Source organism: Littorina saxatilis, linkage group LG2 (assembly GCF_037325665.1).
Source record: "Littorina saxatilis isolate snail1 linkage group LG2, US_GU_Lsax_2.0, whole genome shotgun sequence".
Lineage (NCBI taxonomy): Eukaryota > Metazoa > Mollusca > Gastropoda > Littorinimorpha > Littorinidae > Littorina > Littorina saxatilis.
Genome location: NC_090246.1, coordinates 83,075,168 through 83,097,667, shown reverse-complemented (window position 1 = coordinate 83,097,667; position 22,500 = coordinate 83,075,168). Strand labels below are relative to the sequence as shown.

Below are 22,500 nucleotides of genomic sequence, written 5' to 3'. Positions count from 1 at the left end.
TTGTGTGTGATTGTGGGTGTGTGTGCGTGGGTGGGGGGGGGGGGGGTTTAAGATAGCTGACACCACAAGGCTGCTAGATAAAAGTGTGTGTGACTTCTTTCACTTTACATTAAAATTATAAGTTAATATATATGTTTACTTGCCTATTCCATTATACAGACCTTTTCATTTGTACACGCACTTGCTGGTGTGAAAGTTGACACAGTCATTTAAATGTCATGTTGATCAAGTAGGCCTGTTATGAGTCTTAGACAGAAGCGTGACATTTCTCTTTTCAACGCGCACGTGCTGGGGTGAAAGTTGAAACAGTCACAAACTTCATATTGATTAAAGAAGGCCAGTATAAAGCTACAAACGAAGCACGAAATATGAACCTATGCTCCAAGTCCAAGTCAACCCCTAGCAACACCCCTATAACCGGAAAGCCACAGAATCCGATATTAAACATCCTTGACGGAAATTCCGCATCGTTTTTGTGAAATGATAGCATACAGCTTCCAGGTCGATTTTTATGAAACAAGGTGGTTGTAGGTCTATTTTTCTTCGAAAGAAATCAACATAATATCAATGGCGGCAAACGGGAAATTCTATAGTACCAAGTACAGATTTGTTTTTATTTTCCAACGTGTCCTTCTGTTTGAAACGAGTCGACAGATGCTGATATTACTGAGAAATGTTTTGCAACAGCCTACTGGCATCTAACCTCTACTAAAATCAGTTTTTATCTACTCATAAAAGTAACCAGCCTCTCAGTTAAAATTTGTGAACAGTTTTGTTAAATAGCTTTCAGCCTCTCGGGCACCAAGCTCTGGGGACTCGCTGCCGAATTACAGAAGACTGCGGACTTCATGGCAGCCACCGACCTGACGATTTAACGGCCATGATATCGAACGCAGAAGAAGAAGAAGAAGAAGTAGAAGCCTCTTGGTCAACACCAATGAGAACAAACTTGTCTACTACTACTAGCGTTCAACCTCTCTTGCAATTAGTGAGAATATTTTTCTTGACTTGCACTCAACTTCCGGCGTATCAATCACGGAGAACAACCTCTTGGGCTAGCGGTCAACCCAAATGAAAGAACTCTTTACTAGCACCCAAACTCGTAGAACAAAGTTCTCTCCTTGCGCTCATTCTGTAAAACTGGAAGCAGTTTTCTCTCCTATCTCCTACTCCTGTCCTAGCGTTCAAACACGCTCAAAATCAACGAGAAATATGGAGATAACATGTTTCTCTACTAACAACCTTTGCTGAAACTGACAACTTTCTTTGCATGCAGTCAATGTTACAATTCAACCCGTCGATGATCAATTTCAGTACAGTAGTCAGCGCAGCTAGCTGTGAAATTGACGCAAACCGACTTTCAACTTCCCGACCTTTGTTCTTGCTTGACTCTACAGCCTACAAATTCAACCGCTGAACAGATAGTAAGTAGTATGTAGAATGGGCTTTCACCGCAGTTGTTCTTTGGCAAGAGAGAGAGAGAGAGAGAGAGAGAGAGAGAGAGAGAGAGAGAGAGAGAGAGAGAGAGAGAGAGAGAGAGAGAGAGAGAGAGAGAGAGAAGCAATCGGTTGTTCTTTCTGGAGAACGAAGAAAAGCCCTAGACAGCTTTTCCTCTTCGAGGAAAAAAGATCAAACACCCTTAATTGGCGGCTGTTGTTTAAAGAAAGAACGTAAACCCTGGTCAGCTGTTATTTTTTGGAGAGAGAGAGAGAGAGAGAGAGAGAGAGCAGCTGTTTTTCCTAGGAGAGAGAGAATGAGAGAGCTAGATAGCGACAGTGAACAATTTCAAGCCCTAAGCAGCAGTTATTCTTTGTAAAGAAACGAACGAAAACCCTAGGCAGCTGTTGTTGTTTGGAGAGAGAAGGAAAGCCCTAGGCGGTGCTTTGTGTAGCCGCGCAGAGCAAGAGAGTAAAGCCATCAAACATCAACAGTGTTTGTTCGGTAAGGTGTAGAGAGCTACACGCACCTGAGCGAGCCTTCCGACACCGCTGTTTGTTCTCGACCAACACCACAGCTTTTCCCCGCTCTGACATTTCGTTGGAGAGCGCGGACGCGAGGAGAGCAAAAGAGAGAAAGAGAAACGCACAACAATGCTCTGTTCACTTCGCTCCTAGCTACCACCAACACCCTCTCTCTGTGAGAGAGAGAGAGAGAGAGAGAGAGAGAGAGAGAGAGAGAGAGAGAGAGAGAGAGAGAGAGAGAGAGAGAGAGAGAGAGAGAGAGAGAGAGAGAGCGATTCCAAGCCCAAAGCAGCAGTACTGTTGTTCTTTGTACAGAAACGAACTGACACCACAGTTTTTCCGCGCTCTGACATTTCGTTGGAGAGCGCGGACGCGGGAGAGAGAGAGAAACGCACAACAATGCTCAGTTCACTTCGCTCCCAACTACCACTAACCCGCTCACCCCCTCCCTTCCTGTGTCCCCCCCCCCCCCCTTCTTGTCCCAACCGGTACGCCTTTGATCTGATCTAATTAATCATAGGTCTGATAAATCAGCTCGGTGGAGGGCCAATAAAAGCCTAACTTGGATAGGCTCGAGAGCGGCTGGAGTTGTAAAGAAAGCGGAGAAAGAGAGAGAAAGACACACACACACACATGGCCAGCGGAAAGAACGAACGGCCCTGACAAGGCTTCACTATGGAGAGAGACTTTGCTTCTACTGTGAACAAAAAAATCGGTTCGATAGACTTGGTTTCAATTCGAAGCCGTGGTATACTTTGGACCGTAGAACAGAGATAGCTAATAGGATAAGATGACTTTGTATCATTACTTAGCCGTACCTGGTACCTATACTCCACCGACAGAGAGACGAAATGCTGCAAGAAATGTTTCGGTCAAACCGCAGAGCAGAAAATGGAGCTTTTGCCTACACAGCGAGTGTGAGCTAATTTCGGGTGGGAAGACTTGGGTCTCATTCACTTACTTTGCCGAAAGAGAAGAGACTTTTACCTCACTCCAGAATCTGAGAACAGAGAGCTAAAATCTGAGGAAATGGTGTTGAGTACAGAGGGGAAAGACTCAACACCTCGGTCAAAATTCAAAAACAAGTAGATTGCCCACGTTCCAAAATTCAGAAAAAAACGCTGGGTCGAAGATCAGTGAACGTAACGTTTTGTCGTAATTAAACGTTCCCATAAAATACCTTTCTTGTTTTTGATTCTCAGAGTCGATACCTCGGTAAAAAAAGTGAAACGTTTTGACAGTCTGTACTGTGACCAAAAATCGGGTCAGGAGGCTTGCTTTCATTTCAGTGACCTACTTTCACTCGTTCTTACATCGAGTGCTTCCTGTGAAGTAGGTTTTCGAGGATGCAATTTCCCTACTTGAGTGAGAAAGGAAGCAGGGCAGACAACTGTTCATGGTTGTACAAGAACCCGTTTTAACTTCCAAGAATGCAATTAATAATATAAGTATCTTTTCAGATCTCTCCATAAGAAGTGACTGCACAACACACACTACAACTATTTTTTTAAGTTAAAAAGGAAACATTTGAAAAAGATAACTAATAATCAATCTCAACTGATCAATGAACAAAACAGTTCTAGTAGAAAAAAAAGTGTTCTCATTGATTTCGGTAAAGCAGAATAGATTTGCTTAGCACAACAGCTTATAAATGGTTAATTAAAAAGTATGTCTGTATTACTATTTACACTATCAAATCAATGTGTGGGTGTGTGTGTGTTGAGGCAGTAAGCTATTTGTCACCAAAAACAAAAGCGAATTCTTCACTTCCACATACATAACTTAAAATATCATGTAGGTCACGCACCATAAAGTGTTACAGGGGTGATTACATAAGTAACAGCACTACACAGCAGGGCATAACGCCACATATTTCAGGTAATTACATTACGCTGCATAATGCCACACATTACGCTACGCTGCATAAAACCTATAGCCACTGCTGGGGACATTACGCTATACCTGAACAGATCGTATTTTATTCCTCTTTTATTGACTGCAAGCGGCAGCTGAAGGTAGATCAACCAAGGTTGTAAAACTGTCAAATCCCTTCATTGAATTCTAGGCTGGTGAATATCAAGTAACAGTCAGCTGCATTTTATTACTAATTTTTTTTAAATGTGTGAGAAAGGAAGCCAGGCCTTTTCAGGTTGTAACCAATAAAAATTGTCTGCACGAACACTGATTCAAACTGAAACTTATTTACTTTTAGATTAGCATGTCTGGTGAAAGATAACTTTTTGGTTGTTGTTGATTTTTGCTACTTGACTCATTTTTCTTGTGTGTGTGGGGTTCCTTTTTTCTTGTGCGCGAAATCAGAACAAGGGCTCAGTCTACAATTTTATTATTAGGCCAAAAAAACCAATAGGTGTGGTTACATAGCCAAAAAAAATAGGGTAGGAAGGTAGGCAATCACTTTTTTTTTTTTACTTTTTTTTCTAATGTGTACAAATTAAACCTACTTGACAGGGAAATAAGTGTGCGACTCGAGCGCTTTCGCTTTCATTGCGTTTTCTGCACTCGTTTTTTGTGTGTGTTTTTTGACAAATGTAATCAAAAGTTATAGGGTCGGCCCCTAAAAATAGGGTAGGTCGGGTTACCGTAACCACACCTATTTTTTTTTTTAGGCCTTATAAGGTTTGATTTGACAAATGGACGCAAATACAAACAACAAGCCTGCACGCAACAGACACATTCAGAAACAGCTTCCAAAGCAATGGAATTGAAAAAGCAAGAGAGAAAGACAGAAAGAGAGAAGAAGAAAACAGATGGACGCAACATCAAATATAAATCTTGAAAACATCGAACACTTTGCATGGCATTTTAATAAAGCCAGTTCTTTTTGTATTCAACTAAAAGTCTATAAATGCACCTTACTAATTACAGATTCATCATATATATAATACAAAACAAAAATGGAAGAATTCTCCATTCCAAAAACTAAACAAATGAGACAGTGACAAAAGGTCAGGTGTCATGTCTACTGTCCCGAATGACACACGATTGCTGACATTTCACCATTGCCAAAAGAATAAACAAATAAGAAATAGGTAGAAAATGAATGTGAAAACTGACTTTGATTGTTGATCATTATTTTCTATACCACTAACAAATAATCTACTTACACATAGCTGTTTGGCAAATGTATGTTGCATGGGACACACTGACATGAAAGTGGAAGATGTTTTTCCCTCTAGAGAAACTACATATCAAGTTACACTTTTTGTGCTCTTCCATTCCAGTTGGCAATCAATTGTTAACGCATGTTATTAGAAAAAATAGAACGAAAACAGATTAGATAGAATGAAAAATGTACTGGTGATGTCATTTGGGACATACTGACATGAAAACGTCACCTTTTGTCATTGTCTCAAATATCATGTATGCACATTGCCACAACCACAACCACTTTCATGAACGCAAACAGACACAACCAGTTCATTTACACACACACATTTGCACATTCCCTGCATAATAAACCAAGACGTTTGTTCCACAGAAAGCATTCACCACTGAGGTCTGATGACCAATGTGACTAAGAAGAGCAAACGTTGCACCTGTTGTACAAAAGCTGCTGAACATTTTCAGTAAACTCTAGTTCAACAACCTTCCACTGACCCAGTAAAGTACTGAATGCTTCAGAACACATCTCGTGCACAAACACCCACACACAGACTTTTTCTCCCACCAAGCGAATCTCTTTCTCTCTCTCTCAGTCTCACACACAATCTAGTCATCCGACTGGCATCAAATACCTTTCAAAATAACATTTTCACACGTTCAGCATTGACACAATTTCTATGTATACACAAACACGAGTTCCGACATCGAAAAACAGAACAAACAAAATGAATTAAATTAGAGAATCTGTTGCACCAAAGTTCAGCTTAAACTTTGTAACTATCAAACGCATTTCTCAAAGCGTGTGCTTCTCGGTGAAACTAAACAAAAATGGCTTGCCATAATTATGTAACTTGTGACTGGGATCACAATAAATAACATAACTTTGAAAATAGAAGAAAAATAAAAACATCTTATTCCACTTCCAGACACTGTTTTGATACTGTAGCGTTTTGTCGTTTAATTGTTGAAGGTGTTCAGAAACTGTTATGCAACTGTGGCATTCGATTTGTTCTAATGCCCTTTCCCGGTGATGGCGCTAGTATTTTTTCAAACCGGTACGCAAACTTTTATGATGTAAACAGTCCAGAAAAAAACGGTAGGCTGGTCATTGGAACCAGTTAGAGTCCAACTCAGAGTACTGGTTTTATTGTTCTACCAGAAAAAAAAACCGGTAGTTCTAAAAACCAACCGGTAGGTCAAACTGGCAGCCAATTCTGTTCCGGTAATTTCTCGTTTCAACCGGTAAAATACCGGTAATTACCGGTTAACGCCAATGCTGCTTTCCATATCCGCCGTTTGTTCTAAGTTCCTCAGATTGGAGGAAACAGTGGAGAAATAAAATTCTGCACTTCATTATTCAAAGCTCCATATATCGATCGATGGTAAATCGAAAAACCAAAAAATAATCAATTAAAAATCCAAACAAATAATAAGTAGCCTGCAACTTTCAATGTTTTGCCCTTCTCAATTATTTTCTTTCAACTAAAATTCGTACAAAACTGCAAATATGCGTCCCAAAAATTATAATGTATTCCCATGCAACACAAGCACGGAAGGGGCCGAAGCACACATACCTTGATTACATTTTCAATCTTTTAATTTAAGTACAAAAACAAATTTAGACAAATGAAAGGTTAGCCAAATATTAGCCCATCACTTCAACAATATTAATTTTTCTAACTCAACCTAAAGGAAATAGCAGGCCATATCTTGAAAATTAAAACACCAGCAATACTTTGAATTAAAATAGTCAATAAAAGCACCTGTAAAAACAAAAAAAATCCCCTTCTGATGAAATACAATTTTCATGACGAAGCCATGAAACTAACATTCATGAATAACGGCTTGTTACCATTAACAAATCAAATTCAAAATAAATCTGTGGCCTTTAGATTTGTTTTTTCCTCAGTGTGATCTCAGTGACACAGAGATGGGGGAAGAAAAAGAGAGGGGGAAGAAAAAGAGAGGGAGAAGAAAAAGAGAGAGGGAGAGACAGAGTTTCAGTGTAAAATCAAAGTGTAAATGTAGTATCAGGGGTGTTTACATGACTTGCAAACAACATAAACCAATGACAACGAAAACATCAAGTACCTAAGCACTCACACTTGCAGTGGTCACAAAATATAAGTAGTCAGTCTTCATTCTTTGGACGAGAGCATGAGAAAATAAAGGTGCCCATATATTCAGCACAACAAAGAGAACTGACCGACACATGTACGTAAGCGCCAGGTAGTTTGCACGAGTTTGTTGCTTGAAAACTTTCAGTCTTAGACACTCCTGTGAGAGTAAGTGTATCACATGCAAGGATAACTGCAATCCCTACTGCAGCGCAAGGTTCTATTGTTTGCACCAAAGGATATCCACAGGAAATGCCTTGTTAAGTACTCCAGGTAAAATATTCCACTTGCACGGTCAGGGTTAAAAACAATGCCCTATAACGGCATTCCCCATCACTTCCAAACACCAGCACAACACTGACAGTTTATAGCAAACATCACACCATTGTAGCTGGTGACAAACAAATAAAGCAATGCAAACTTGTCCACTTTGCAATCAAGTATCTTGTTATCACCAGCCTTATTTTTCACAACTGCTAGTTTCAAGTTTGTGTTCCATTTTGTAAATCCTGGTAGAAGATCCAGCAGCACACAATACTAAAATAGTTAAAAGTAAAATCTTGAACGAAGACATCTGGCATCGTATACTGATCATAGCGCATATTGTTCGACTAAAATCTTCAGTATTCCAGAGGGCAGTGGTTTATATCAGCACGAGGCTGAAATATTCTAAACAAATCACACACGCATTCAACATGGTCTTCCAAAGCTCATGTACATCTCACAACAAAACATTCACTCCATGTTTGCGAGGGCAGGTATTCTGACCTTAAAAACAAAAGATGGATGCTCACACATACTCCATTGCAGCGGTTCCTGGTCTGTTCTGAGGTGAAATAATTGTGTTGTGAACACTGCAGGAACACAGCACAGTATAAGGAGTATTTCATGTTTGTTTGTGCTCCCTCCTCACTCTTTCCCGCACAAAGAGTGTACACTAATCTGCAGAGACTGTGTCTATCAGTATCACATTCAATCTAGCCGATTCTGCACAAAGCACACAAACCTGCATGTAAGTCGTAACCAATCGTGAACTAACACTCCTGGGCGTACAAGAAAATACTCCACAGTGCCAAAGACACTGCCTGTTCTCACATCTTGCAGACACTGTACTGACCGTAAGTAATCATCACCTCAGCAAAGCGTGACGAGTGTTGAAACTTAACTCCATCGACACGTATACTCTACAAGTAGAAACCTTTTCTTCTTCATCCTTCTTTTAAACGAAAAAGAGGAGCCTGTCACACACACAACACAGAAAGTAAAAGTACTCCTCAGACAACGGACTCATTGTTCACAAAAGAGGAGCCTGTCACACACAACACAAAAAGTTAAAGTACTCCTCAGACAACGGACTCATTGTTCACAAAAGAGGAGCCTGTCACACACAACACAGAAAGTAAAAGTACACCTCAGACGACGGACTCATTGTTTCTGAAGGAGAAGATCCGGCGGGAGAACATTCTCCACGAGTTAAAGGTCTTGCCCGTCCAGATCCACACCCCGGAAGTGATGCCCACGATCACAGTCATCAGATACTTGATCATGAACACGTTGAAGTCCGGCCACGGCTTGGACCCCACCATTTCCGTCGGCGGGCAGGTGATAGCCATAGCGTCGCACGAGGTGGCGTGCCATGTGATTGTCCACTTTTCCCTAAAGGCCTGCTCATAGAAGTAACAGGCGATAACGATGGTGGCGGGGACGGTGTAGAGCACGGAGAAAATGCCGATACGCACCATCAGCTTCTCCAGCTTGTCCGTCTTGGTGCCGTCGCTCTTCATGATGGTGCGGATGCGGAAGAGCGACACGAAACCGGCGAGAAGGAAGGACGTGCCGATGATGAGGTAGACGACGAGCGGGGCGAGGACGAAGCCTCTCAGGGCATCCTCGTCGAAGATTCCGGTGAAGCAGACGCCAGAGAGAACATCCCCGTCCACCTGACCCATAGCGAGGATGGCGATGGTCTTAATGGCGGGAACTGCCCACGCCGCCAGGTGGAAGTACTGGGAGTTGGCCTCGATGGCCTCGTGACCCCACTTCATGCCTGCTGCCAGGAACCAGGTGAGGGTGAGGATGACCCACCAGATGGACGACGCCATGGAGAAGAAGTAGAGCATCATGAAGAGGATGGTGCAGCCTTCCTTCTTGGTGCCCTGGGTCACCACCTGCTGCACACGACTTTCCGGCACGTTGGGGATTTCGAACTTGTCGTTGCAGGAAATTTTCTCCCGGAGCGCAAAACCCACCAGGTAGGCCAGCGCCACCATGAAGTAGCAGCCTGACAGGAAGATGATTGGACGCTCGGGGTAGCGGAAGCGCTGCATGTCGATCATGAAGGTGAGGACGGTGAAGAGGGTGGAGGCCAAGCAGATGCACGACCAGATGCCGATCCACCAGCGCGCGAACTCCCTCTGCTTGTTGTCGAAGAACATGTCGTAGCACGGGGCGCCGCAGTCACGTTCCACATGCTTGCCGACCTTCAGCCTGTAGTCGAAGCCTTTGGGCACCTTGAGTCCTGACGGGCACTGGAAGCCCAGATCGTTGGTGATGATGACTTCAGTGTCATCACCATCCCCAGTGTCTGTACCCCCATCCCCGGGCTTTGGAGTACCACCATCCCCTGGCTTTGTAGGGGGAGCCTTGGTGGTTTCTGCGCCTTCTGTGGTGTTCTCTCCCACACACAGACCTCTCTTAGGAAACTGGTCGCAGCGAAGACTCTCCGGCCATTGAAACCCGAACTTGTTCATCAGAGTCTCGCAGCCGTTCCGTGCCTGGTTACACAATCGCTGGCACGGCGGTACGGCATCTTCAAGCACAGTGCACACGGGAACGTACATGGTACACAAGAAGAACTTGAGCTGCGGACTGCACTGCACTTTGACCAGAGGGAAGAACTGATGCACCTCCAGCCCCGCATCTTCTTGCTTCTGGTGGTTGAGCAAATTGGGCATGATTGTTTCATTGTACTGGATGTCTTTACACAATGGAATCGTGATGGGTTCGCACTTACCGTGCGGCGCTAACGCTTTGTCCGTGATTCGTGTGTGTCTGTATCCGCTGGAACTTTGTCCGTACACACCTCCTCCGTGCTGCGAGAAAAAAGCAGGCCCCAACACGGTAACACACACCACAACAATCGTCACTGTACAACGAACGCTGCTCCCACAGCCCCGGTTCGCTGCTAACGCCGCCATTTCTCGACCTTTCGTCGAGAACGGAACGTGAAAACTAGTCAGAAAAGCGAGTCCTTGTCAGTAACAGAGTAAAATCCTTCGTCTCTTTCACCTCACAACCACACCAGCAAGGTAAAATCCGCACTCCACCACTGTATATTGCAGTCAGGTAAGTGGGAATATGGCCGCCTTTGTACTGTACGCGAGTTTGAACAGACAAAACACTGCCCCCGTTTCATGGCACTGTAAATTCCAACTGCGCTAGCTGCTTGGCAGTCTCTTCACCACGCCACTGCGCGCGCTGCCCTGACCAGTGACGTAGCGACTGTAGCCAATCGGAAGCGAGCGCAGGAGGGCAACCTGTCACTCATCTCCTAATTTGCATGCGCGGCTGTTCCTTACCCCTCCTGCGGCAGAGCCTCGTGCCCTAGTTTTCAAGGGCGATTGATTTTGTATGTTGAAGTAATTGACTGAATGTGTAATAATAAGACACTCCGTTTTACTGCTCCCTTTTGCTTGATTGCAGCATGTCGGTAAAGAAGCGCCGTAGCTAACAGCCAGGAAGAGTAGGGTGTACGAAACAGCACGATTTCGCCGTTCAGGTTTACGTCAAAATGAGGCCTCTTCGCCATTACTCCAGTCAAGCCAATGCACGCGCTGGCAGGAGACAAAGAGTGTTCATTTCACCGACTCCTCTATACTGCGCGGCCTCGGCTTTTCTTTGATCTGGCAGCGGCTCATTATCATTTTGATTGTGTCCGTGTGACGGCAGTTTGTTTAGTGTAAGGTGATCAGTATTGTGTCACTGTTGTGAATACTAGTGCTGTAGGCTGAGTCACTACCATGAGTTTGTAAATGTTTTATCCTGAGTCAGTGTGAGCTGCCAAATGTGCAAGCTTCACAACTTGAGTGGCACCGGTGGCACTTTTCACAGCCTGAAAGACCCAGCTGTGCTCACTAATCTCCATTTTCATGCGAATACCGCGCTATATGTCATAGCCAGGAGTTTCTAAATGTTTTATCCTGCATGTGAGCTGCCAAATGTGCAAGACTGATTCACATCTTGAGTGGCACTGTTCACAAAGACCCAATGTGATCATTATTCTTAATTTCCATGCCAATGCTAACGCTTAGTCATTGGCCATGAGTTTCATAGTATGTTTCACATTATATTGTGCGTTAGCCGCCAAACGGGGTTCAGGTTCTTTATTCAAACCCAAAGAACAAAGAAAACTAAAAGAACTCTTTTTTTTTATCAAGATAATAGTGGTTCCTGCCGGTAACTGATGTTATATAGCTATTGAATGAGGAACGAACATCAGTCACAGCCGATTCCGGGCAAAATGTTATGGGAAGTTGTCGTCTAACCCAACATCGTTTCTGCAAATTGTAAGGAACAGTCAGCGTGTGTGAGAAAAGCTGTTGACAAGCTTTTTAGTCGCTAACAGATCAAACACCCGGGAAGGAAGGAAGGAAGGAGCGAAAGAGGGGGAGGGGTGGGGTAGGGGGTACTTAACGGTCCAATGTTCAGCACTGAACACAAACAGGTGAACACTTTTCCAACGACGTTGTGCTTGACAGTTGTCACAATTGAGCAATACACGCACGGGAACAATCAAGCGACGAAGAGGAGGGCCGCTTGCAATCGGCTGGTGTTGTGTAGAAAAAAAGCGATCCGGTAGTCTCAAAAGACCCCACAAAAAAGAAGAAAGCAAGAGAAATTCACACGTGGATATTAACGTGGTTAATGGTAGAAGTTCACAAGGTACAAGTGAAGGAACAGGTATGGTATTAAACTCGTCCCGTCCGCTCCCATAAATCATTCGTATGACAGGTCAAGATTTTAATAATGGGCTCCCGTGTGGGTAGTTGTGTATGGAGGTTTTCAATTGACGTTATACTTTCATGGGCGTTGCATATATACACCGCCTGCTCGGTGGTTGCACGGTGAAAGAAAGAGTGGGACGGTTTCATTCAAGGCAGACCTCTCTCTCTCTCTCTCTCTCTCTCTCTCTCTCTCTCTCTCTCTCTCTCTCTCTCTCTCTCTCTGTCTCTCTCTGTCTCTGTCTCTCTCTCTCTCTCTCTCTCTCTCTCTCTCTCTCTCTCTCTCTCTCTCTCTCTCTCTCTCTCTCTCTCTCACACACACTCTCTCTCTCACTCACACACACACACACACACACACACACACGTTATAATCTTAGTTTCAACATCTCTCGATCATGCACAGGACGTGTCAATCAAGTGCCCATTCCGACATTTTGAGCCCCTTCTATTATATGGTATGCTTTACGATACAGTGCCCATTCGATCAAGTTGAGGGTCTTCCGGTCAAGTGTCGGACACACGCTTAAAATTCCTCAGATAACAATGATTTCTTCTTGGAAATTGCAAAAATGGCTAAAGGGTAGTCGAGATTTATCAGTACCGAATTGCTATTTTGTGTAGCCGATGACGTGATACGGTTTAGTGCATGTCGTTAGTTTTAAGTGCAATCCGTAATTCTTAGTAAATGTGATGAATTTTATAGCTGTGATAGCCTGACACTGCATGGCAAGTCTCCTTGTTTTCATAAGGACAGTAAAATCTTGAGTCTTGAGTCTTGAGTCTTGCACAGTTTGTTCTTAGCTGTCAGTGTTTGAACGTTCTTGTGAGTGGAATTACCGAGAGAAAAAAAAGGAAAAAGACCCATGCCCTAACAACTTTGCCAACTTCAACTGAATTATAAAATGACGAAAGGAACCAAGCTCGTTAGTTTACAGGATGCTGCATCTTAAGTGCCATTGCATTGTCTTGAATGGTCAATTTTCGAACACTGACAACGGAAACCAGAAAGGACCCCTGGCCCTTTAATCATTGTGCTAAACGCCTATTTCTCACTCGCCCCAATCAATTTTTGCAATGATACCAAACCTCTCAAACCCGTCGACCAGAAATCCCCCAAACCCCGACCCCCCCCCCCCCCCCCCCCCCCCAGAAGTTTCACTTGACAGAACAGCGACAAATTCAAGAGTCCTTCAACAATGGGGTCCTTGCCAGTTTCACTTGCTTCTCGAAAGGAGCTCTTCTCGCAAAACTTCAAAAGCATGGAGAACAAGACTCGAGAAAAGTGGAGGTGACGATTCTCGAGTGAGCTTTGCTCGCGCGACGTTTCCTGCTTGTCTTTGGGGGGAGAGGGGAGGGGGGAGGGGGTCCAGTTGGTCTAGAGCCCTCTCAGCTTGGAGGAGATTATCCTCAGCTTTGCGCCAGGTGTGTGTGAGGTTTAAACCTCCGGGGCGAAAGCTACGAAACGGGGAGTGAGTGTAGAGGGGGCGGGTGACAAAAGCAGTTGTTATAGTGTGACAGGGGAGGCTACCGCTCCTTTCACAGCAGACTCTGCACTCGAGTTGTTGGCCTTTAAGTCAACACCGGTTGATTGTGGAATTCTGTTTGTGATGGGGTCTGGTGGTTTCCGATTGTCTGTATGTTCATGGAAACCTTCGGGTTTGCATAACAGTTTTTATAGGGCTAAGAAATTAGCCCTAACATTTTCAATCCTGTTTGATTGCACTTCGCCTCCCAAGGTGATCGTAGTGTTTCGGCACTCGGTTACAATATCGTCAGAGGACAGCAAGAGGGAGGAGGAGGAAGAGGTGGAGAGGAGAGATTCTGATTCAAAACTCTATTACAAAGGGACTGATACAGGTGTTAGACGATCGAAGCTAGCTAACTTCCGATCTGTTCCTCAGCCTGTGGACATACATAACGTTGTGTGTATGTGTGTGTGTGTATATATATATATATATACATATATGTGTGTGTGTGTGTGTGTGTGTGTGTGTGTGTGTGTGTGTGTGTGTGTGTGTGTGTGTGTGTGTGTGTGTGTGTGTGTGTGTGTCAGTACCTCTGAATTCCACTCCCATGAGGCCAGTTAAGTCAGTAAATAACCTTCCTGGGGTTAATCCACACTTTAACACGACATCCAAGCCTGTGGCAGTATTGTGGAACCTCCCTTTAAAACCGCTGAAACAATCTGTACTGATCGAAAGGAGGAAGACTTAAAATGGGATAGTTGTACACAGGTTATGAACAGAAAGTCTTAGCGGAATATAGGTTAATCTTGAGACTCAAAGTGGCAATGACCACTGACCTTTTGTTCTTTAGCCTTTTGTCACATACGCTACTTAGCATTAGTGCCGTAACCTACACCACGAGAAGTGCTGTTGTGTGGACTAGGCAAAAAAAAAAAAAATAGGTGTGGTTACGGTAACATAGCCAAAAAAAATAGGGTAGGTAGGTAGGCAATCACTTTTTTTTTTTTTTTTTTACTTTTTTTTCTAATGTGTACAAATTAAACCTACCGTACTTTCCGGGTGACAAGGCGCTTTGTTATCTAAGACGCACCCCCTTCTTTTAAAAAAAAAAATTGTAATCCAGTCACCCATTGGACGCAGGGGGCCAATAGGGCGCACCAAAATGACCCAGTTTTTGCCATGAGAGGTGGTTCCCCTGTCATATCTGAGAGAGGAAACACTTCCTGCATCGGGGTCAGTGACCGGTCAGTGACCAAAGGCATTGTGATAGCTGGGTGGCCTTGTTAAAAGACACGACCTTCTTCCCAGGGGTCAATGACCCAGTTTTTGCCATGAGAGGTGGTTCCCCTGTCATATATGAGAGAGGAAACACTTCCTGCATCGGGGTCAGTGACCGGTCAGTGACCGAGTTTAACAGAGTGGAAATCTGTGTGTGCGGCCAGATCAAAGGCAGGGCAGTACCTAGTAGCTGAAACATGCATTATCACAAGTTGTTTGACTGGTACTCAAGCGGTCTCTTTGATTTTTTCGTATTTCATACACGGATTAGGCGCTTCGTTATACAAGAGGAAAAAAGTCGCGCCCTATGACCCAGAAAGTACGGTACGCTTTCATTGCGTTTTTTGCACTCGTTTTTGTTTTTTTGTTTTTTGTTTTGACAAATGTAATAAAAAGTTATAGGATCGGCCCCTAAAAATAGGGTAGGTCGGGTTACCGTAACCACACCTATTTTTTTTTTAGGCCCTATAGGCTGTTACTGGTCTCCATATTATTGTAACTGCTACCACAAGAAACGTTCTTGTTTGTTTGTTTCTTTCTTTCTTTTGTTTTGGTTTTGGTTATTTGTTTCTTTATTTGTTTCTTTGTTTGTTGTTGTTTTTGTTTTGTTTTTTCGTGAATATTTTTTTCTAGCGTGGCTGCCAATGGTGTAAACTATAAATAAAATAAATGGACAATTCACAGAGAGAGAGAGAGAGAGAGGAGTAGATTTACTAAATTCCTGAGCCTTGCAAAGTCAATTTGATAGTTATTTGAGTACTCAGTAAAGTTTGTTTGCGCTGAACTCTGAGTCGGGACTGTGTTCAATCTTTTTTCTGTCAGAAGGGGATAAGAACTAAATTTGACAAATTCGTCACAAAATGAATATTGGCAAGTTGGGTTACAGCCAGGCTGCCGATCACTGACTCAGAGACTCTCCCCCCCCCCCCCCCCCCCCCCCTCTCCTCCACACACCATCCTCCATTCGTCCACTCACACCCTAGAAAGTATAATTATATCAGGCTAAGTGTGTACCACAATATTTAGGTTGTAAACGTCAGCGGTACATGTGTACCCCACGGATCGCGTTATTTGACAATACCAGGTGATGAGAACAAACTGCTGTTTCTTTCACTGCATGGATTATACCTGTGTATTGTTTTTGTCACTTCGTGTGTATGCCTCTGAAAGTCACCAGAACTTACAGTCAAAACAAATCAAGGTGCATGCCGGGAGAGCTATTCCTGCGTAAGTTCACATCACCGCGTGCAGTGCACTGGTGGGCGGAGCTTAGCGGCTGTTCCGTCGTTTGCTATGCGTCCCGAAACAGTAGCAGAATCCCAGTCAAACGCACTCTCTCTCTCTCTCTCTCTCTCTCTCTCTCTCTCGCCGTGTGTGTGTGTGTGTGTGTGTGCGTGCGCGTGTGTGTGTGTGTTTAAACATGTGTGGCGGTTGATATCACTGTAGTATACGTGTGTCAGTCCAGTACAATGCGTGCAAGTGAGAGCGATGCTCAGTCGACCGTGTGCATGTTAGTAGTCTGTGTTCACAGTGCGAGCACGGGATGAACCACAGAGTATGCTTCACTGTGCGCTCAGTCGACCGTGTGCATGTCAGTAGTCTGTTCTGTTCACAGTGCGAGCACGGGATGAACCACAGAGTATGCTTCACTGTGCGCTCAGTCGACCGTGTGCATGTTAGTAGTCTGTGTTCACAGTGCGAGCACGGGATGAACCACAGAGTATGCTTCACTGTGCGCTCAGTCGACCGTGTGCATGTTAGTAGTCTGTGTTCACAGTGCGAGCACGGGATGAACCACAGAGTATGCTTCACTGTGCGCTCAGTCGACCGTGTGCATGTCAGTAGTCTGTTCTGTTCACAGTGCGAGCACGGTATGAACCACAGAGTATGCTTCACTGTACGCTCAGTCGACCGTGTGCATGTTAGTAGTCTGTGTTCACAGTGCGAGCACGGTATGAACCACAGAGTATGCTTCACTGTGCGCACAGTCGACCGTGTGCATTTGTCGGGATGTTGTCTTACTGTTTGGGCCGGGAGCGGATTTACTATACGGGACACATAAGATCCACAGTAGATCGATCATCTCAACGATTAACACAGCTGTTTACCCGTGCAAGCAGCTTAGCTCAATCATTGACATACATATTCGTATCAAACAAATAACTGAAACTGATTCGTTAATGCATTGCCACTCGACTCACTATACACAGTTCAAAACCTGGACAAAAATCAGGTCTTCAGAAGGAAAAAGTCTTACCATGGTTAACTTCACAGAGGTTATCAAAATTAAATCTGATAACTCAAGATGTTAAAAACTGGGGGGGGGGGGGGGGGGAGGGGGGTCTGAAGGGGGGCTCAGCTGTACATGAGTATCACGGTCATATGAGATTGGGTGGGTAGTTGGGGTATGGGATTATGCAGTAGGAGAGTTCACTCCCATCCCCCCCCCCCCCCCCCCCCCCGTCCCAGTTGTCATGTGTCTGTGGTCAGCATCATAATAATAAGAACATAGGCCCAAGCTAGGCCACTTTTTGTTGCTATTATTGTGTGTGTGTATGTGTGTGTGTGTGTGTGTGTGTTTGTGTGTGTGTTTGTCTGTGTCTGTCTGTGTGTATGTCTGTGTCTGTCTGTCTGTGAGTCTGTCTGTTTGTCTGCCTGTCTGTTTTGCGTGCGTGTATGTGTGAGTGTGTGTATCCACAAATGCACATCTCAAATTCTTTGATACGTGATAAAACATGTCCTAAAGTAGCAATGTCCAAAGTTTGTACTCCAGTGTCTACATCAATATATTTCCAAATATCACCGTCACCAAAGCTAGTTAACATTATCTGAATGGTCGCAAATGACCGCAGCTACCCGACGATCATCGATCGAGGACACACACAGCAGGGAATAATGATACGAAATTATTGTAAACTGGCACTTGCAAAGTCAGTCGATTTCAGCAAACACACCTTTTGGTGTTGCTTTAGTTCATTTTACAGCTCCCTTTGATGACAAAATAGGTAGGGTTTTAATTGCACCTCCTTTGGAATGCAGTCGATGGGCGGGGATGTAGCTCAGTCGGTAGCGCGCTGGATTTGTATCCAGTTGGCCGCTGTCAGCGTGAGTTCGTCCCCACGTTCGGCGAGAGGTTTATTTCTCAGAGTCATCTTTGTGTGCAGACTCTCCGCGGTGTCCGAACACCCCCGTGTGTACACGCAAGCACAAGACCAAGTGCACACGAAAAAGATCCTGTAATCCATGTCAGAGTTCGGTGGGTTATAGAAACACGAAAATACCCAGCATGCTTCCTCCGAAAACGGCGTATGGCTGCCTAAATGGCGGGGTAAAAAAACGGTCATACACGTAAAATTCCACTCGTGCAAAAAACACGAGTGTACGTGGGAGTTTCAGCCCACGAACGCAGAAGAAGAAGAAGAAGAAGAATGCAGTCGATAACTTTTGGGGGGAAATTTGTTTGCATGCTACATGTCTGCAGAACGGTAAGCTGATGACAAATAGATAGAAACTTACAAAACAGACAGTTATTAGACAGAGAGGCAGACAGTCATAATTATGGTCAAACGGAACACAGAACATTACAAATGTGAAGGTTGCTTCTTTTGATTTTTTTCAGCTTTACACAGAACAAACCCTTTGCTGCTGACATGTTCTTCTCTCTCTAGCTCGCACTCCATCTAATCCCCGTCTCTCTGTCTGTCTGTCTCTCTCTGTCTCTGTCTATCTCACTCTGTGTGTGTGTGTGTGTGTGTGTGTGTGTGTGTGTGTGTGTGTGTGTGTGTGTGTGTGTGTGTGTCTCTCTCTCTCTTTCTCTCTCTCTCTCTCTCTCTCTCTCTCTCTCTCTCTCTCTCTCTCTCTCTGTCTCTCTATCTCTGTCTCTCTCTGTGTCTCTGTCTCTGCCTCTCTCTGTCTCTGTCTCTCTCTCTCTCTCTCTCTCTCTCTCTCTCTCTCTCTCTCTCTTCGTGTGACTCCTTACCCGCTTGGCTGCTTTAACCTGACTCCAACACACACACAAAGATTATCATCTCCACTGCATATAAGACGCACGTACAAACCTCGCCTTATCAATAAGACGCACATACAAACCTCGCCCTATCAATAAGACGCACATACAAACCTCGCCTTATCAATAAGACGCACATACAAACCTCGCCTTATCAATAAGACGCGCGTAGCCTACAAACCTCGCCCTATCAATAAGACGCACGTACAAACCTCGCCTTATCAATAAGACGCGCGTAGCCTACAAACCTCGCCCTATCAATAAGACGCACGTACAAACCTCGCCCTATCAATAAGACTCATCACAAAGAATCTGTCTCCGCGTCTGTGTCTTTTTCGGGCGGGCGTCTAGTCCGTGGATGTGACAGCCGTCAAATTTCCAATCATCAAAACATCGTCAATTTCTCTTCTTTCAGTCGGTAACCAGGAAGGGAAGGCGCCGACCTACAATACCTCCGTCGGTGTAGCTCTTCGGCCCTGGAACGTAAAACTCTTTGATGTTTTTGTGACGAATGCTGGAAAGAATGATTAAATGTTACATGATGATGACAGTCCTCTCGCTGGAAGTTAAATTTGAATAGAAAAACGAAGCCGCCACCGCGAATTCTGATGCAAGGCGCTTGGTGCACGAACATGTATTTACAGTGTAACTGCCCCGTTTAAGACCTTCAAAAATCCGAGAAAATCAAGCCATGAAAAGGTTGGAGTTGTAAAATGGGGGAACAAGTACAGAGGTTATGAACAGCAAGTCTGAGAAAACAGGGAAAGATCTTAAAATCGTGGGTGTTACAAGGGGGTTTCTACTGCATCACCTCTGAGTGATATCGTTGAACTTTGCATCGCACTGTGACGTGGAACCTACCTCAAGTTTCAAAGTCAGCAGAGTGGGAATGAAACCTTTGTGTCCGTTTTTACATTTAGTCAATTTTTGACTAAATGTTTTAACATAGAGGGGGAATCGAGACGAGGGTCGTGGTGTATGTGTGTGTGTGTGTGTGTGTGTGTGTGTGTGTGTGTGTGTGTGTGTGTGTGTGTCCGTCTGTCTGTGCGTGTGTGTGTGTGTCTGTGTGTGTGTGTGTGTAGAGCGATTCAGACTAAACTACTGGACCGATCTTTATGAAATTTTACATGAGAATTCCTGGGAATGATATCCCCGGATGTTTTTTCATTTTTTCGATAAATGTCTTTCATGACGTCATATCCGGCTTTTTGTAAAAGTTGAGGCGGCACTGTCACACCCTCATTTTTCAATCAAATTGATTGAAAATTTGGCCAAGCAATCTTCGACAAAGGCCGGACTTCGGTATTGCATTTCAGCTTGGTGGCTTAAAAATGAATTGATGACTTTGGTCATTAAAAATCTGAAAATTGTAAAACAAATATTTTTTTTATAAAACGATCCAAATTTACGTTCATCTTATTCTTCATCATTTCCTGATTCCGAAAACATATAAATATGTTATGTTTGGATTAAAAACAAGCTCTGAAAATTAAAAATATAAAAAATATGATCAAAATTAAATTTTAGAAATCAATTTAAAAACACTTTCATCTTATTCCTTGTCGGTTCCTGATTCCAAAAACATATAAATATGATATGTTTGGATTAAAAACACGCTCAGGAAGTTAAAACGAAGAGAGGTACAGAAAAGCGTGCTATCCTTCTCAGCGCAACTGCTATCCTTCTCAGCGCAACTACTACCCCGCTCTTCTTGTCAATTTCACTGCCTTTGCCACAAGCGGTGGACTGACGATGCTACGAGTATACGGTCTTGCTGAAAAATTGCAGTGCGTTCAGTTTCATTCTGTGAGTTCGACAGCTTGTTTTTCAATTAAATTGATTGAAATTTTGGCCAAGCAATCTTCGACGAAGGCCAGACTTTGGTATTGCATTTCAGCTTGGAGGCTTAAAAATTAATTGACTACTTTGGTCATTACAAATCTGAAAATTGTAGTTAAAATTATTTTTTTATCAAACGATCCAAAATTACGTTTATCGTATTCTTCATCATTTTCTGATTTCAAAAACAAACTTAAAATTAAATTTCCGAAATCGATTTAAAAACAATTTCATCTTATTCTTTGACCGTTCCTGATTCCAAAAACATATAGATATGATATGTTTGGATTAAAAACACGTTCAGAGAGTTAAAAAGACTAGAGATATAGAAAAGCGTGCTATCTTCCTCAGCGCAACCGCTACCGCGCTTTTCTGGATTGTTAATTTCAGAGTGTACGGTCTTGCGGAAAAAATGCAATGCGTTCAGTTTCATTCTGTGAGTTCGACTGAGCTTGACTAAATGTTGTATTTTCGCCTTACGCGACTTGTTTTTATCTCAAATAGTTGTTAAGTGTTGCCACGTGCATAACTGGCTACTAATTCGTAATACTTTGTTTTTCTGTCATTTGTGTCTTGTGTTAGTTTTGCCGATGTTATTATCTGTTCTAAGTTTATTTAAACTTTAGAGATGCACATGTCTAACCACCTGTAGATCGTAAACGCGCTTAGTCGTCTGTGTCCATCACCTTCAGGCTTGTCTTTGATGCTTTTCAAGTGCCGCTTCTCCTTGCGAGAGACGGGTACCTCGGGCCAGCAGGTGGTCAGTTACACAACTTTATGACCGAGCCGGGGTAGCCTCCGGTAGCATGTTCTTGTGATTTGAGGCGCTCCGATCAAAGCCTCGTTAAGAGGGTGTTAGAATGTCGCTTTCCTCTTTCAGGTTGCGTGTTCAGCCGTGTCAGTTTATAAGATTGTAATTTGTTTACTTGCTTGACCAACGAGATGCGATGTCAGTTTTGTTAGCTAACTTCTGATTGGTGGCTTTGACACCACCCGTTTCTATGTATATCTTAGTGTGTGAGATTGTTGGAAGAACTGAGAACTGTCCAGAGAGGAGAACTGTCCAGGACAGAACTATAGAGAGAAGACGGACTTATTTTTACAATCTGTTGTCATAAAGACAGAATGATGTAGACTGCATTGATATTGTTGTGTGGCCAACCAGCCATTGTGGAATCTACTTCTTACTGAGGTGACTACAGGGGCGGACGAGGGGGGGGGGGGGGCACAGGGGGCACGTGCCCCCCCCCGAAAAAAAAAAAAAAAAAAAAGAAGAAAAAAAAAGAAAGATTTTTCTATGCTGATTCTATGACCATTTCTAAGTTCAAATGGCACCAGATGGCACCATTTTGCTTCTTTGGGCAAAATTTTTTTCCGGGGGGGGCATGCCCCCGGACCCCCCTAGCAAATTCGAGCGCTTCGCGCCCATCACATTCACTTTCGATTCAAAGTGCCCCCCCCTTACAAAGCAACTGATCCGCCCCTGGACTACTTGGTTTAAGCGTGTTTTATTCATTGTCGTTGATACACGTTTCAGACAATAACAACATTAAGAACGTTAACAAGCAGTCTGCTTATGGACACGTAAAAATGATAATCAATACACATTCCGATAAAAAAAACATGGCGAACAAGTGATACCTTCAACATTTATCTTTCATAATATTTCATTATATTTTATACAAATAAAATGAAGAGAGAGAGAGAGAG

At 43.7% G+C, this 22,500-nt stretch overlaps 1 protein-coding gene across 1 annotated transcript; it reads right to left on the bottom strand.

Annotated features, from left to right (window-relative positions):
- Nucleotides 1-4,766: 4,766 nt before the first annotated feature.
- On the bottom strand, nt 4,767-10,656 carry LOC138959924 (frizzled-2-like). The gene has a single exon (XM_070331598.1). The coding sequence runs from the start codon at nt 10,396-10,398 to the stop codon at nt 8,614-8,616; it is 1,785 nt and encodes a 594-aa protein (XP_070187699.1). The 5' UTR covers nt 10,399-10,656; the 3' UTR covers nt 4,767-8,613.
- Nucleotides 10,657-22,500: the final 11,844 nt, after the last annotated feature.

What these genes read in the sequence shown, in the direction of transcription:
- LOC138959924 (XM_070331598.1), bottom strand. Translation starts at nt 10,398, where the DNA reads ATGGCGGCGTTAGCAGCGAACCGGGGCTGTGGGAGCAGCGTTCGTTGT.